Raw genomic sequence first — 14577 nt, forward strand, 5'->3', positions numbered from 1 at the left:
TATACTTTTCCAGCAGGCATATCGGCACTTACTGCAATATTTCTTGCCCTCAGATCTGGTCACATGATCAGTCATGTGACGACTGACTTCCGGTTATGCGCAGTACATTTGCACACTCACTGCAATGTTGTTTACTTCCTTATCTGGTCACATGATTAGTCATGTGACGACCGACTTCCAGTCATGCGCAATACAGTCTCACACACGCTGTGCATAGTATTCACTACCTGACGCTGCAGGTAAGTGTTCGGCCAATCACGGCCTTTTCCCCGGGGCGGGGGACCACTATTCGGTATTTAAACAAGACACCCTCATTAACTTATCACTTACCCCTGAGGAAGTCACCAGTTTGGTGACGATACGCGTGGGGCTTGCTCCACTCCCCATCCAGTCGACCTGCCTCCCTGGCTCTCTCCCCATTACTTGTCATCACACGGCTCCCTTCTATTTGGGTATTGTATGAGCAGGTTGAGGGTTGTTAAGGTCTTACGTCATACTATTTTGTTTTGCACAGAGCACTTTATTGCATTGTTGCCATTTAGAGGTTTTCTTAGATCATTCATGTTACTCTGCTCACAAACAATTGTTTACCTGTGCGATTTATTGATTGTGGATGGGGAGTGTAAGGGACTACTGCCCTTGGAAGCTTTATACACCCATAGGGTGTATGCTTTAAGTGTTTTTATATTTGATGTCTTGTTATTGCTATTGTTTGTACTAATAAATAAATTTTTTGTTTATGTAATCCCTGTACGCATCCAACTTTCTTCTGTTTTTGATTATTGCATTAACCATTGGGATGCGTGGATACGATATTTATTTATACTATTGTGGTGCCTGCTCTCTTGTTGCGTAGTTAAAAGAAATACCCCAGTAATGCCCCAGTAACAGTAGTGTTTAATTGCTAGCTTTATCGGAACCTTCTGATAAAGTTAGCAGATACTGCACAATGAAACCCTCAGAACGCCAGACCAAGCTCACAGCACCCCTCTCTATAGCTACTCCCGGGGAACGCTCCTCCCAGACCAAGTGCAGACTCTGACTGCCAGGCTTCATGTGGCAGTCATCGCCTCCTCGGACAGCCCCCTAATGAACACCCCGGACTGATGTAAGCGTTCTGAGGGCTACATAGTGCATTGTTTGCGAGCTTTATTGGAAGGTTCCAATAAAGCTAGCAATTTAACACTGCTATTACTGCGGTAGGGCAGCTCCTAGAGGGTCTACTTTAGTAAACACCTACCAGAGGGTTTTTTTTTAGGGTGACAGGTCCTCATCAAGTAGAAAAAAGAGTTTAAGAAATGTGAAATAAAAATTATAAAAAAAGGCTGAAATAAAAATTTTACTAAGATTCCTTAGAGGGTTACATTGATTTACTAGTCATTTACTAGTGGCTTACATTAACCCCTAAATGACTACATCATTTTTCTTTATTGCGGTTCCATTGATGGTTCCCCATCTTTAAAAAAATCACTACTTTTTTTTATTTTTCTGTTTACAGTAAGATCACAGGAATACCAAATTTATATAGGTTTTTATAATGTTTTGATTGATATAAAATAATTAAAATCTTTTCTACAAAAAAATCTTCATGTTGTCCTATTGTGACACCAATAACTTTTTCATACTTCAAGATATGGACATTTGGTCCCTATTTCCATTTTTGAGGCTCACTGCAAGGAATAACTGGTTTTATATGTTGACAGAGTGGGACATTTGGGATAAAGCGATACCATGTTTGTTTGTTTATTTTTGTTTGTTGATTTTGTTTGTTTATTTTTATAACAGTTCTAGGGAGAGTGGGGATTTGAATTTTTGTTCCTACCATATACTGCAATACTAAAGTACTAGATACTAGCCAGTCCCCGCCGACGAGTCACAACCATGGTTAGTAGGTTGGGTTGTCAATTTTCATGATTGGATCCGATTGCCGTTCAGATTGCACAGAACACACCCAAGCCAGCCATGAACTTAAAGTTCAGGTCTGCTCATCTCTAATGAAGCCTGTGAGTCCTCTACATACATCCTAAATCATGCTGTACATGGGCGTCATGATGCCTTATGGAGTTTAAAGAGGCATAAACATCAAAATAAGAAAAAAATTCTATCAATTATTTCTTTTAAAGGTTGTCTAGTATAAAAAATAATCATTTACATTTGGCCAAAGAGAAAAGCTATTACAAAGAATGTCTCTGATCTGTATGAATTACACATAAGAACCCCCTTATATAAGTTAATAATATGTAATGCATCTTTAACCCACTGGATGCACTGCAGAAAAACACCTGCTGCCAAGTTTCCCTATGGGTAAGAGCTGATCGCTAGTGGTCAGGGTAGGTGGATACCATGTGACCAACAAAAGACATCAAGGAATATCTTAAGTTGATCCTCAAATTGGTTATTGGGACTTTAAAAATTAATGTGTTATCATTAGATCTAATCAAAATTAATTGGAATAACTGGCAGAAGGACTTGTCAATACTAGCTATGTATCTGCTGCGAGTTGGCATGTGTTGGCTTTTAGATGGTTAAGAAAAAACAGGATTCATTTTGGAATACAAGGTACCATATTTATTGGAATAAAGTATGCACTTTTTTATCAAGCAAAAAATCCTATAAATGCCTCCCTCTTGAAGTGCAGCAGTGCCAGATTTCCAGACTATAGAAGCACTTTTTTAGCAAGCAAAAAATCCTCATATAAAATACCTTTGTCCTGTAGTCCAACTGTGCCAGACCCCCGGACTGCTTTCCTGAACAGGTAAATCTATGACAAACCGTCTCCCTCAATCTCTGCTTTTTCAACGGGCAAGGAAGTGCAACAGGGCGGTATTTTCAGCAGTCAGCATGGAGAAACAAGTCCCATCCCTCCCCAAGCACTATGATGCAGCTAAGAATTAAAAGGACTGATGGACCCTCTGCTACTGTATAATACGTCTATGATCTGTACAAGCATGGAAGGAGTCTAGGAGGCAGTATGAAATATATATCATGGGTTTTCACACCTGCATGCAGTAGATTCTGTTCCACTTTATGTGATTAATACCCTAAAAGATAGCATGGCAACCCCCCTCCCCCCTTGCAAGTTCTGTACATTGAGTTCTGCGGGGAACGAAAGGTGAATGAAAAATTTTCCATTGAATTTGTGTTTTTTGTTTCTGTTAAAACTAAAGTGCATGAAGAAAAGCCTTGAAGCAGTGTGAACTTGTTTATTAATTAAAATAGTAAAAAAAAAGAGCAAAGGACATAAATAGATGGAACAGATGGAAGATCCAAAGATTTGAGCATCCAGTAAAATTATATTGTATGGAACATAATGAATATTATTTTATTTACTTTTATGCATATTAAACATAAAATACTGGAAATATATAAGGTAATTGCCCTTATATGTAATAACCAGAGTGCTGATAATTGTAATTATATTAGTGGTAGCCCTATAGTAACATTCCAATAAAACTACAAGACAAGCAGTGATTCACCTTTTTTTTCTAGGTGGATTTGTGTAATATGTACTCTACAAAGAGAATTATTGATACCGGTGATTAAGCTAGTCAGAGGTAGCTGCATGAATGCATTACTCCAGAACATATCGACTGTTCTCTAGCTAGAAGAATCTGTCACGCAAAGAAGTGAAGAGATTAATGTAACCCTAGTCAGGCACTAAGTACTAACACTTGACGCTGTGCCACCGATACCTCTACCCGGAGATCACATCAAATGCAATAAACTCTAGTGCCGTACGTTACCCCACCAGAGTCACTGGAGGATTCCTACAAGAAACTAATGTAATTCTGCTTACAAATAAACCTGTTCACCCATCAGTCCTTGATGTACATCAGTCACAATAAGAGACGTGAAACAGCATTAGGGCAGCATTTATTTCTGTTAAAACCATTTGGTGGATTATTTAGATCAATAAAGTCTTTTAGCTAAATGTGCTATCTGTGGAATTTCTGTAACACTTTTCAATGATAGTGAAGAGGTTAAACACCGCTTAGTACCCATGGTGGTCTCTAGACTTAGGAGGGGGGTAATTGCAGTGGATGTGGTTATGTTAATTACGCAACATCTCATGCCTAAGTGACATGGCGTGCAGGCACATAAATTGGGGATGCTTCAGGAATATTATTCTGCATAGAAATTTGATGGATGGATTTCAAGCAATTACACAGCATGTACACTCTTTGGGGCAAATTTACTTACCCGGTCCATTCGCGTTCCAGCGGCGGCTTCTCCGCTCTGGATTCGGGTCCGGCCGGGATTTAATAAGGTAGTTCTTCCGCCGTCCACCAGGTGGCGCTGCTGCGCTGAAAGTAAACTCATCGCGCCGGAATGCACCGAGCTGGACCAGGTGAAGGTAAGCGGTCCTTATGCGACACATTTTCGGTTTTTAAATGCGGCGGTTTTTCCGAATACGTCGGGTTTTCGTTCGGCCACGCCCCCCGATTTCCGTCGCGCGCATGCCAGCGCCGATGCGCCACAATCCGATCGCGTGCGCCAAAATCCCGGGGCAATTTAAGTACAAGCGGCGCAAAACGGAAATATTCGGGTAACACGTCGGGAAAACGCGAATCGGGCCCTTAATAAATGACCCCCTTTTTGTTTAATTGAAGCCCTAATAAGTTGCACAATGAGCTCATTTAAACCTATTAACAACTTTACTTAAGAAGCCAATAATTTGATGGCCAAAAGGACTAAATTAATCTTTTCCCAGTATGATGCAAAGGTTAAGGCACATTGGCAGAATCATACTAGAAATGTCCGTTTTATGTCCGTTCATTTATCCAACATTCCAATTTACTACAGTGTTTCTCCCATGTGTTTTAGGTAGAAGAATTCAAAGGATTTACACAGCAATACAACAAAGGCTACTTACAAAACAATACAATAGGTATTCTGTAATAATTGGGATATGATTAGCAATAATATCTTTACTCTAAAACTACAGTTGGAAGTATCTGGCACAATTAGGTTTTTAAATCTAGTAATAAGAATCCCAGGTACAACCTAAACTAGAAAGGATATTAAAGTGTTACAGTAGTGTTATAATAGCCAGAATTATAACACTAGCGGTGGTGGCAATACCTGTTGATGTCATAATGAGTGTGCGGGCAGAGCATATAGACTCTATAGATAAAGTTCCTCTGCCCACACTGCCATGAGGAACAACAAAGTGCCAGGAAAAGAGGAGGAGCTGTGAAGAGGTAAGTAAATAAGTTGTTTATTTTAAGGGGACATGACTGCTTGGCATTTCATTATTGCAGGGGCCAGGGCTGCTGGGTATTTTATTACTGGGGGCCCTTGTCCGTCGGGCATTTCATTAATCCAGAGGCCATGGCTGCAGGGCATTTCATTATTGCGGGGTTGTGGCTGCTGGGCATTTTATTAGTTTGGGGGCATTTGATTGGTTCGGGGTCATGGCTGTAGGGAATTTCATTAGTGTGGGGGCATGGCTGCAAGGCATTTCATTAGTGTGGGGCCATGGCTGTAGGGTATTTCATTAGTGAAGGGGGATGGCTGTTGGCCATTTTATTATTAAGGGGGCATTGCTGCAGGGAATTTCATTATTGAGTGGGCATGGATGCTGGGCTTTTTATTACTGAGTGGCCATGGCTGCAGGGCATTTTATTATTGAGGGGGTTCTGCTGAACATTTTATTAATGAGTGAAGGCTGCTGGTCATTTCATTGATAAGAGGAGGCTGTTGGCCATTTTATTGAAGATTAGCCATTGCAAGTCAATGCGTTCTCCCAGTTTTGGTGGTAAAATTGAGTTTATTTGAGAATATACAGTAATCAGTTTATTGTCATCAAGGAGGAAATACTGTTGTTACACACTACTCCTTAAAAAGAAAGTAGTACATACAATAAAAACAGATATTAATATACAAGCTTACATATGTTGGTGCTTGATAAAATATTGGATTGCAAAAAAATATTGTTTAAAAAAAAAAACATCAGTCCCCTCCTGGGGTGGGAAATAGATTTGTGAAATTTGTGACTTTTGTGCGTCTAAAATTTCAAGATAACTGGAAACCTTAAGAGCACATATGCAAGACTTATCTAAATGGCAAACCCACTATGAAAAATCATAGGAGAAGAAAACCTTAAAAATAAAAAAAACTAGTAAACTATTCCTTCCTAGATAAAAGATAAATGACCCTCCTTATGTCTGAATAAGGTTACAATGCTTTCTGCCACACAGTCACAATCACAACCTATTACTTAGTTTAGTTTTATGTTGCTTAGCTTTTTAAGAATTGGGACATAGATTGTCACAGGGAGATAATGAGCACTTCCAATCACTGAAAGTACTCTATACTGCAGAAAGAAATTCAGCAATGTGCTATAAAATCTATCTGCAGTGAACGCTGTTCTTCCCTTTGGCTGTCCTTACAGCAAGCCCATAAGATAATGCAAGATCAAATTAAAGATAAGTGATCGTTTCTAGTACCCTCTGGAATTTATGCGATTATTTTTTTTTTTTAAGTATCTGCTGCATCAGCTTCTTTTTACACAGGATCAAGAAAAAGTAAGGAAGTGAAGATCAGATCGTAACAGCTTGGCACTTACTTTAGTGAAAGTACAGCCCACTTTGTAGTGAGGCCCATAATCCTTCACTATCCCCTGTCCCTGTAATCCCTTAGGAATGTACACTCACCGGCCACTTTATTAGGTACACCTGTCCAACTGCTTGTTAACACTTAATTTCTAATCAGCCAATCACATGGCAGCAACTCAGTGCATTTAGGCATGTAGACATGGTCAAGACAATCTCCTGCAGTTCAAACCGAGCATCAGTATGGGGAAGAAAGGTGATTTGAGTGCCTTTGAAAGTGGCATGGTTGTTGGTGCCAGAAGGGCTGGTCTGAGTATTTCAGAAACTGCTGAAACTGCTGGGATTTTCACGCACAACCATCTCTAGGGTTTACAGAGAATGGTCCGAAAAAGAAAAAACATCCACTGAGCGGCAGTTCTGTGGGCAGAATGCCTTGTTGATGCCAGAGGTCAGAGGAGAATGGGCAGACTGGTTCGAGCTGATAGAAAGGCAACAGTGACTCAAATCGCCACCCGTTACAACCAAGGTAGGCAGAAGAGCATCTCTGAATGCACAGTATGTCGAACTTCAGGCAGATGGGCTACAGCAGCAGAAGACCATACCGGGTGCCACTCCTTTCAGCTAAGAACAGGAAACTGAGGCTACAACTTGCACAAGCTCATCGAAATTGGACAGTAGAAGATTGGAAAAATGTTGCCTGGTCTGATGAGTCTCGATTTCTGCTGCAACATTCAGATGGTAGGGTCAGAATTTGGCGTCACCAACATGAAAGCATGGATCCATCCTGCCTTGTATCAACGGTTCAGGCAGGTGGTGGTGGTGTCATGGTGTGGGGAATATTTTCTTGGCACTCTTTGGGCCCCTTGGTACCAATTGAGCATCGTTGCAACGCCACAGCCTACATGAGTATTGTTGCTGTCCCTTTATGACCACAATGTACCCAACATCTCAAGGCTACTTTCAGCAGGATAATGCGCCATGTCATAAAGCTGGAATCATCTCAGACTGGTTTCTTGAACATGACAATGAGTTCACTGTACTCAAATGGCCTCTACAGTCACCAGATCTCAATCCAATAGAGCATCTTTGGGATGTGGTGGAACGGGAGATTCGCATCATGGACGTGCAGCCGACAAATCTGCGGCAACTGTGTGATGCCATCATGTCAATATGGACCAAAATCTCTGAGGAATGCTTCCAGCACCTTGTTGAATCTTACTAGCATGGTGTACCTAATAAAGTGGCCGGTGAGTGTATTTGGTCAATAAGGTACCAAGAAGAAGCTTCAGGATGGTCAGTTTAAAGGAAATCTATCATCAGATTTTCACTTGATAAACCAGCACCCAATCCAAGTTTCCTGAATCATCTCTATCTATTGGATATATGTCCTCTTTTCCTTCTAAAAATACATATAAAACTATGTAAGCAAGGAAGAAAAGCCTTCAGGATTCTGGGGGGTGTCGTTACAATCCAAACTCTGATCACATTTTTACATACTATCAAGAACCACTTACAAACAATAATAAAAATTATGGTGAAATTATGGCGTCATTGGTCTGTAATGTGCGTCTGAGGCGGAGCTGATTTTATCTCTGTGTTGGGCTTATTTTCTGTGGTGCGCTGTGCTGCTTTGATTGATTCAGCACCACACCTGTTTCTGTCCTGCAGCCTAGCTTGCTCCTGCAGTAGTTAAAGGGGGTTGTCCACTTTCAGCAAATAATTGATATGGTTTGTGTAAGGAAAAGTTATACAATTTTCAAATATACCTTCTGTATCAATTCCTCACCATTTTATAGATCTCTACTTGCTTTAATGCTATAGGAAGCGTCTATGTTTACTTCCAATGGACAATGAACAGTGTCCAACAATATATACCATAGGAGACTCTTAGAACAAATTATTCCACTTTACTTCATTATTCACAGGTACAAATTCTTCTTAATATCATACAGAGATTATATCATCATATGTAGACAATATAGCTATGAAGTGAGTGCAATAGTAGCAAATGCAAATTAGTCGCTCCATCAGCGTAATGTGAAATTTAATAATATATACACTCACCTAGTTTTGAACTCGGACAGAGACTCACAATCCTCCAACCGCTAAGTAGGATGGTGTAAGCCACATGAATTACACGCCTGAAGGAGGTGTGTCCCCAGAAAAGTCACTTCATGGTCATACAGAAAGTATATTGGAAAATTGTATAACTTTTCCTTACACAAACCATATCAATTGTGGACATCCCCTTTAATCATTTGTGATTGACAGCTCCACACACTCTGTGCTGTCCGAATCTCTGAGCTCTGAACCAATCCCCTTGGAGGCCAGGGTTTAGAGATGTTAAGGGGCTACTTTTCAAGGTAGCAAAAAGAGGCATTTTTTCCTTGCCCATCTTGGAAAACATATTTGCATATTTCCCAGTATCCCCTAATGGAGCATCAATTGCTACAAGTCTCCACACACCAGTAAGGCAGCTTTAAATGGCAAAGTCTACGTAAGGAGAACTCTTACTTCCCTACCCTAATGAAAAGCCTCTCACTCAACTAAACACTACACTGTACTGAAGAGAGACAACCACGTTAAAATATTTTTGTCCACAGATCTGGAATAGATATACTGGTTTGGCTTTAATCCAACATCATGTCATTAGGCTTCCTGAAAGTCATGCTTAATGATAAAGGGGCTGTCTTTCAAAGTAGCAAGAAGAGGCATTGTTTTCCTTACTATTCTTACAACCCGACCCTATCTTGCCCTATGTTGACCTCAGCTTGTTTACTTGGTGCTCCCTCCTGTCTAGTGATGTTGTGCTGTACTTACCTCTCTGCTGTGTCCCGGTTTGGTGACTTCTCTTATCTGATTGTGTTGTTTGTTCTTGTGTTTTGTGTTTTCACTTCGCCGTAGGAAGCCAAGTGTGTTCCCGTTTCTGCTCCCCACAATACACAAATGTTGCAATTGTCAACATGGCTTTCGGAACCATAATAACTTTTTGTACCATAATATCTTATTGAGATTTTTCTTATTTTTTCAGATACAAAAAGAATTCAAAATTACAGATACTCATTATGTGTCTGTGCCCCCCAAAAATAAATAAAATAAAAACAAAGCACAGTTTGAGCTTTCTATTTTAAAGCAATAGCTCAGAATGAAATGATGATAAACTGTAGCAAGCTCCAATTTGTATTTCAGCCAAAGGAGCAAAATCAAATACTGGATCTTATCAAAACTAATCTGTGCTACAAACTTAGGGCACATTCACACGGAAGTATGCCCGCCGGAAGGGCATAAAAGTGTGCGCCGGAGAGGAGAAAGAGGAGACACAGGAAAAGATAGAGCATGTGTGGCGCGGATCGGTGCCACACATGTGAGGCACCGTACCTCCGACGTGCCGCCATTGCCGTCTATGGGACTAATATGCTGCCACAAATTTGCGGCCGCATATACAGATGGCAGTATGAATGAGGCCTTACACCAACAAAACACATCAGATATTGTAATCTAATCGCTAGCCATTACAAGGCTACAGTGTTACAGTGTTACTTTATCCAGTAAGAAAAAGTTTCTTAAATCATTTTGCTATAATAAACTGTAAATTTGAATACCTTCTTTCAGAAATATTCCAAGTTAAAAGCACTTTAGACCCGGTAGGTTTCCTAATTTCAGAATTATTACTCCTTTATTGCAGTCATTTACAACAGAGAGAAAGAAAAACCCTTTTGTGTTGCCGTCACTCGGCTGCACTCTATATTTGAAGCCTGGCTCCCCAATGGAGATCACTCTATAGCATAAACGGCAAACTGCTATTTTCTCAGCAGGTGGAACAGCGTTCATCTTCAAAAAAGCAGCATTTATTAAAAAAAATGGGGCCATAATACACACAGTAAATCTAGTCAAAAGGTTACAAACTGGTGACGCATCCATTTGCTTAAGTCGTTTTATACAATGCATTTTATGCTACAAAGATGCAAGTAGTACTTCTTTTACCTACTGTTACTAGGGAACATATAATTTGTTTAGTCTTTCTCTCGGTCTCTGTGCTTTTACACTGTTTGAAAATGTAAGATTCCAGGAATAATGTAATGCTGTATCATGACCATCCTTCCTTCATACAATATATACAAAGTGAGCAAAGCCAGGTATTCTATACAGACAGTGCAATCCTTGGTATCAAAGCATAATGTATTGCTAAGAGCCATACTGATGGCTGATCAATGACTGCTATTAATGTCAATGGGGCCCTAAATGCACAGATTAAAGGCCTTACACTTAAAATGCCATCGATGAAAGGATAGGCACTTCTAAGGCATAGTGCCATAAAGAATTACACTTAGTGCCTTTTCAGCATGTGGTTTTATCAAAGCCCTTACTACGATAGCATTTGATATAGCTTTGAACACGATTCTATAATACCTACAAATGTCATTTCCATCAGAGTACAGTGTTATTTTACTTTACTCTTAGGCATGAAGGTATATATGGAAGAATATTGTATATGGAACGGAGAAAATCTCCCTATTTTCTGTATTGAAATCGGATCTATCCACATGATTTCAGATCCCAATAGAATGAAGGAACTATAGATCTTTTTATAGTAAGTGGGATATGGCGTTTCTATTTTCTGCCCTGCAGAGCAACAAACAGTCCATGAGCGTCATTTATTTATTTTTTTTCTTTTATTTCCTGTTCTATTTCCAATTTATTTGGGTGCATAGGTAGATTTCTCCAAAAATATGAGACTTTTTCACCTGCCCACTAAAGTTTGCCAATGTATCTTTGGAATCCAGATTTTGTGCAACAGCTGTAAAATGTCACTTAAGTTTGCGCAAATACTCCACTCCCATGCTACTGTAAGAAAATGACTGGAATTGTTTGCTTGAAAAACTTTTGTGCGAAAAAGAAAGTTGAAAAAAAAAAAACGGTAGGCTCAGATGCCAGATTTATCGCTCCCTAAGGGCTCATTCACATAGTCGCATGATTTGCGACCAAGATCGAGGCCCCTATAAACCTTTATGGCTCTCATTGTGACGGAGACTGGGGTCACGCCGACATAATATATGTGGTGCGGCTGCTCATCTGTCTATGGAGGGAGGAGAGGTGAAGAGCACTCACCCCTTCCCCCTCCTCATACCTGTCCTGTGCTCGCCTTGGATCCCATCCGGGCAAACACATGGCTGTTGGAATGAGGCACAAGACAAATTAAACAAGCCCACCATCTCCTCCCTAAGCACCCAAAATGAGACTGGCAAACCTATGGTACGGGTACCAGAGGTGGCACTCAGAGCCCTCTCTTTGGGCACCCAGGCCATCACCAAAGAGGACTCAAGGTATCTACTTGCACTCCCAGACAGCCCAGGACTTGTCACGCTCAATGCTATTATAAAGCAACAGCGCTGCCTGGGAATAAAGGAGGAGTGGGAAGGTGTGGACAGATCAGAATTATCATTGTTGCTCCTTGTCCAGGCAAAAATGTCTTCCTGTTTTGGGGAACAGGAAGAATTGGTCCTCCTTCTATCTACTGTATTGTTGTCCTCAGAACACTGATACAACTGAAAGTCACAACAGAGAATTGAGCAATAAGTTATGGCATAAATTGCCATGTAGGCAAAACAGGTGATAAACAGGTGGGTATGGGTTGTAGATTGGGCACTTGGTCCCTAAAAGGTTTGCCATCACTGCCCTACATGATGCCCTACATAAATGAAATTCACTTCTATACTGATAGTATTAAAAATGTGAAATTTCTTGCAAATCTTAAAACAGGTGCTGTAGTGAAAAGTGAATACCTGATTGCTTCTTACCTCGTAATACTATGAGCCTGGTGGTCACACTAACTTCTCCAACACTGTTGGATGCAACACATTCATATATAGCCTCATCTCTTGGTGTCCTTAAAGGTTGTATTCTTAGGACGGAACCAGAGCCATCATCAAATTCTATAACCTGTGGAAGAAAAGTAAAGCTGTCACAGTTGTTGTAGGCTCTAACAATATCTCTGGCACGAGATGTTATCACTATACTATCAGCAATTACTTTGCACATTGAGTTTCACAAGACATGACAATCATTTGGAAGATCTGGTAGCATTTATATAATTAAGATTATATACGTAAGATTGGGAAATATACAAATTAGAGGGCCTTACCCAGTTGTTGATAGAAGATCAATCTGATTTTCCAATGAGTCATTTTAGCACCCCAGGGTTAAGTCGTCAACATACTGATTCGTATTATAATGCATGCTTTGAGCCAAATCTTTTCAATAAGAATCCTTGTGCTTTACCTTCATTTATTTCACTTCTGATTTGATATTCCATATACAACTTTAGTCATTTACATATATGTGGTAACTATCTATTCAAAGCCAATGACTGGTACCTTTGCACAGGCTACACATGGCTATCAAGGTCAGCTGGTCATGTGCAATTCACATAAGTGACTGCTTATCCAAAACAATAAGAGACAAAAAATGCAATTCTGGATATAATGGCCCACATTTACTAAAAACTAGTTACCGTACTTTATTTTTTAGTATCAGCCACTCGCTATAACAATGATTTGAGAGCTTCTATTCATGCCCCAGAGCAATACCGTTGTATTAAATTTGTGCCATTAGGGCATATTCCCACAGTGCCAACTATTTTATGCAAAATTTATAGCACTCCATTATGTAAGTGTGGCCATCTCAGTAGATGTAACCATTAACAATGTAGAACTTATGGTTACAAAATAACTTTTATAAGTATATTTTTTAATAATATTTGTTGAAATTAATATATCTATCTGATTTATTAAATTAATGTAAAAATATCACTTTAAAGCCTCATGCACACAACTGTTATGGGGACCGTGATCTGGCTGCTAAATAGGCTCAGATTTCTATGTAGAGTGGAGGGGTGAATATGCAAAGGTGAAATATATTAAGAAGAATATATGTGGCAGAAATATGAGCTAGATGCTTACATTTTTGGCACATAATACACACATACACATACACTTTAATAAATGTGGGCCATTATGTTAGCAGCTTTGATAAGGATTCAGACACAGAGTTCAGGGAATTGGGCTCTTCTCTACAGTTTCCAACTCTCTATTCCTATCAGTTCACTCCTGCATTCTAAACTCCAAAGGAGTTGGGTATCAATTCTAATACTAAGAGATATGAAAAACTTAGAGGAAACCCTGTGACTGCTGAGTTTGATGTAAGCAATGTTCTGTGTATACCATATGAATACCATAGTCACATTGTTGCAACAGAAGCCTGTAATGGCAAGTTATCTTTCTCCACTATGAATTATTTTTAGACCTGCCAAACTGTGCAGGATGATGGTGATTGATCAATGCCACCGCTATACATTCTTTCTCTTACTCGCCACCTGTCCCCTCCACTTAGTAGTGACATCCACCTGTTTGATCAACACCACTTGTTGTGGCTTTGTGGTCCTTAAGAGGTTTGATGTGGCATGTGTTTGATCTGTTGCTTCTAGACTATATTTGAGATGCCGCACACAGTCAAAGCTCATATCAACTGTTGATATTCTGTTAAAGCTTCACAATAAAACCAGAATCTACTTCAACACTACAAGAGCAAGCACTGAAGCCACACATGTATGTGAGGTCAGGGGTAAGCTTAAAAATCAATGTACAAGGGCAGTTCAATAAGTACCCGTGTTAAAAATGAAGACACAATTTTTTTTTCTTTTTCAACATAGTCCCCTTTTAGAAAGATACACTTCTCCCAACGTTCCTGAAAATTTTTTAACCCCTCAAAAAAATAGGATTTGTCGAACTCCAAGATACGCCTCTGTCTCGGCGATGACTTCCTCGTTTGAGCTAAATGTTTTTCCTGCAAGCCATTTCTTCATGTTAGGAAACAAGAAAAAGTCGCAGGGAGACAGATCGGGTGAATACAGAGGGTATTCATAACGCAATTCATTCAGTTTGGTGGCGACAACTCCGGATGAATGTGCTGGTGCGTTATCGTGTTGAAACAGCACCTTCTTTTTCGCCTTCATGCTGCCATGTCT

At 39.9% G+C, this 14577-nt stretch overlaps 1 protein-coding gene across 43 annotated transcripts in view; it reads right to left on the bottom strand.

The window, feature by feature from the left end:
• Nucleotides 1-14577, bottom strand: part of PTPRD (protein tyrosine phosphatase receptor type D) — a 1096207-nt gene that overhangs the window by 141350 nt on the left and 940280 nt on the right. For all 43 annotated transcript variants that reach the window (XM_072152314.1, XM_072152279.1, XM_072152402.1 and 40 more), the window contains one exon: nt 12353-12494. In XM_072152314.1, coding sequence (XP_072008415.1) covers nt 12353-12494 — 142 coding nt within the window. The remainder of the gene's footprint in view (nt 1-12352; nt 12495-14577) is intronic.

The sequence above is a fragment of the Engystomops pustulosus genome, chromosome 1, assembly GCF_040894005.1.
Source record: "Engystomops pustulosus chromosome 1, aEngPut4.maternal, whole genome shotgun sequence".
Taxonomy (NCBI): domain Eukaryota; kingdom Metazoa; phylum Chordata; class Amphibia; order Anura; family Leptodactylidae; genus Engystomops; species Engystomops pustulosus.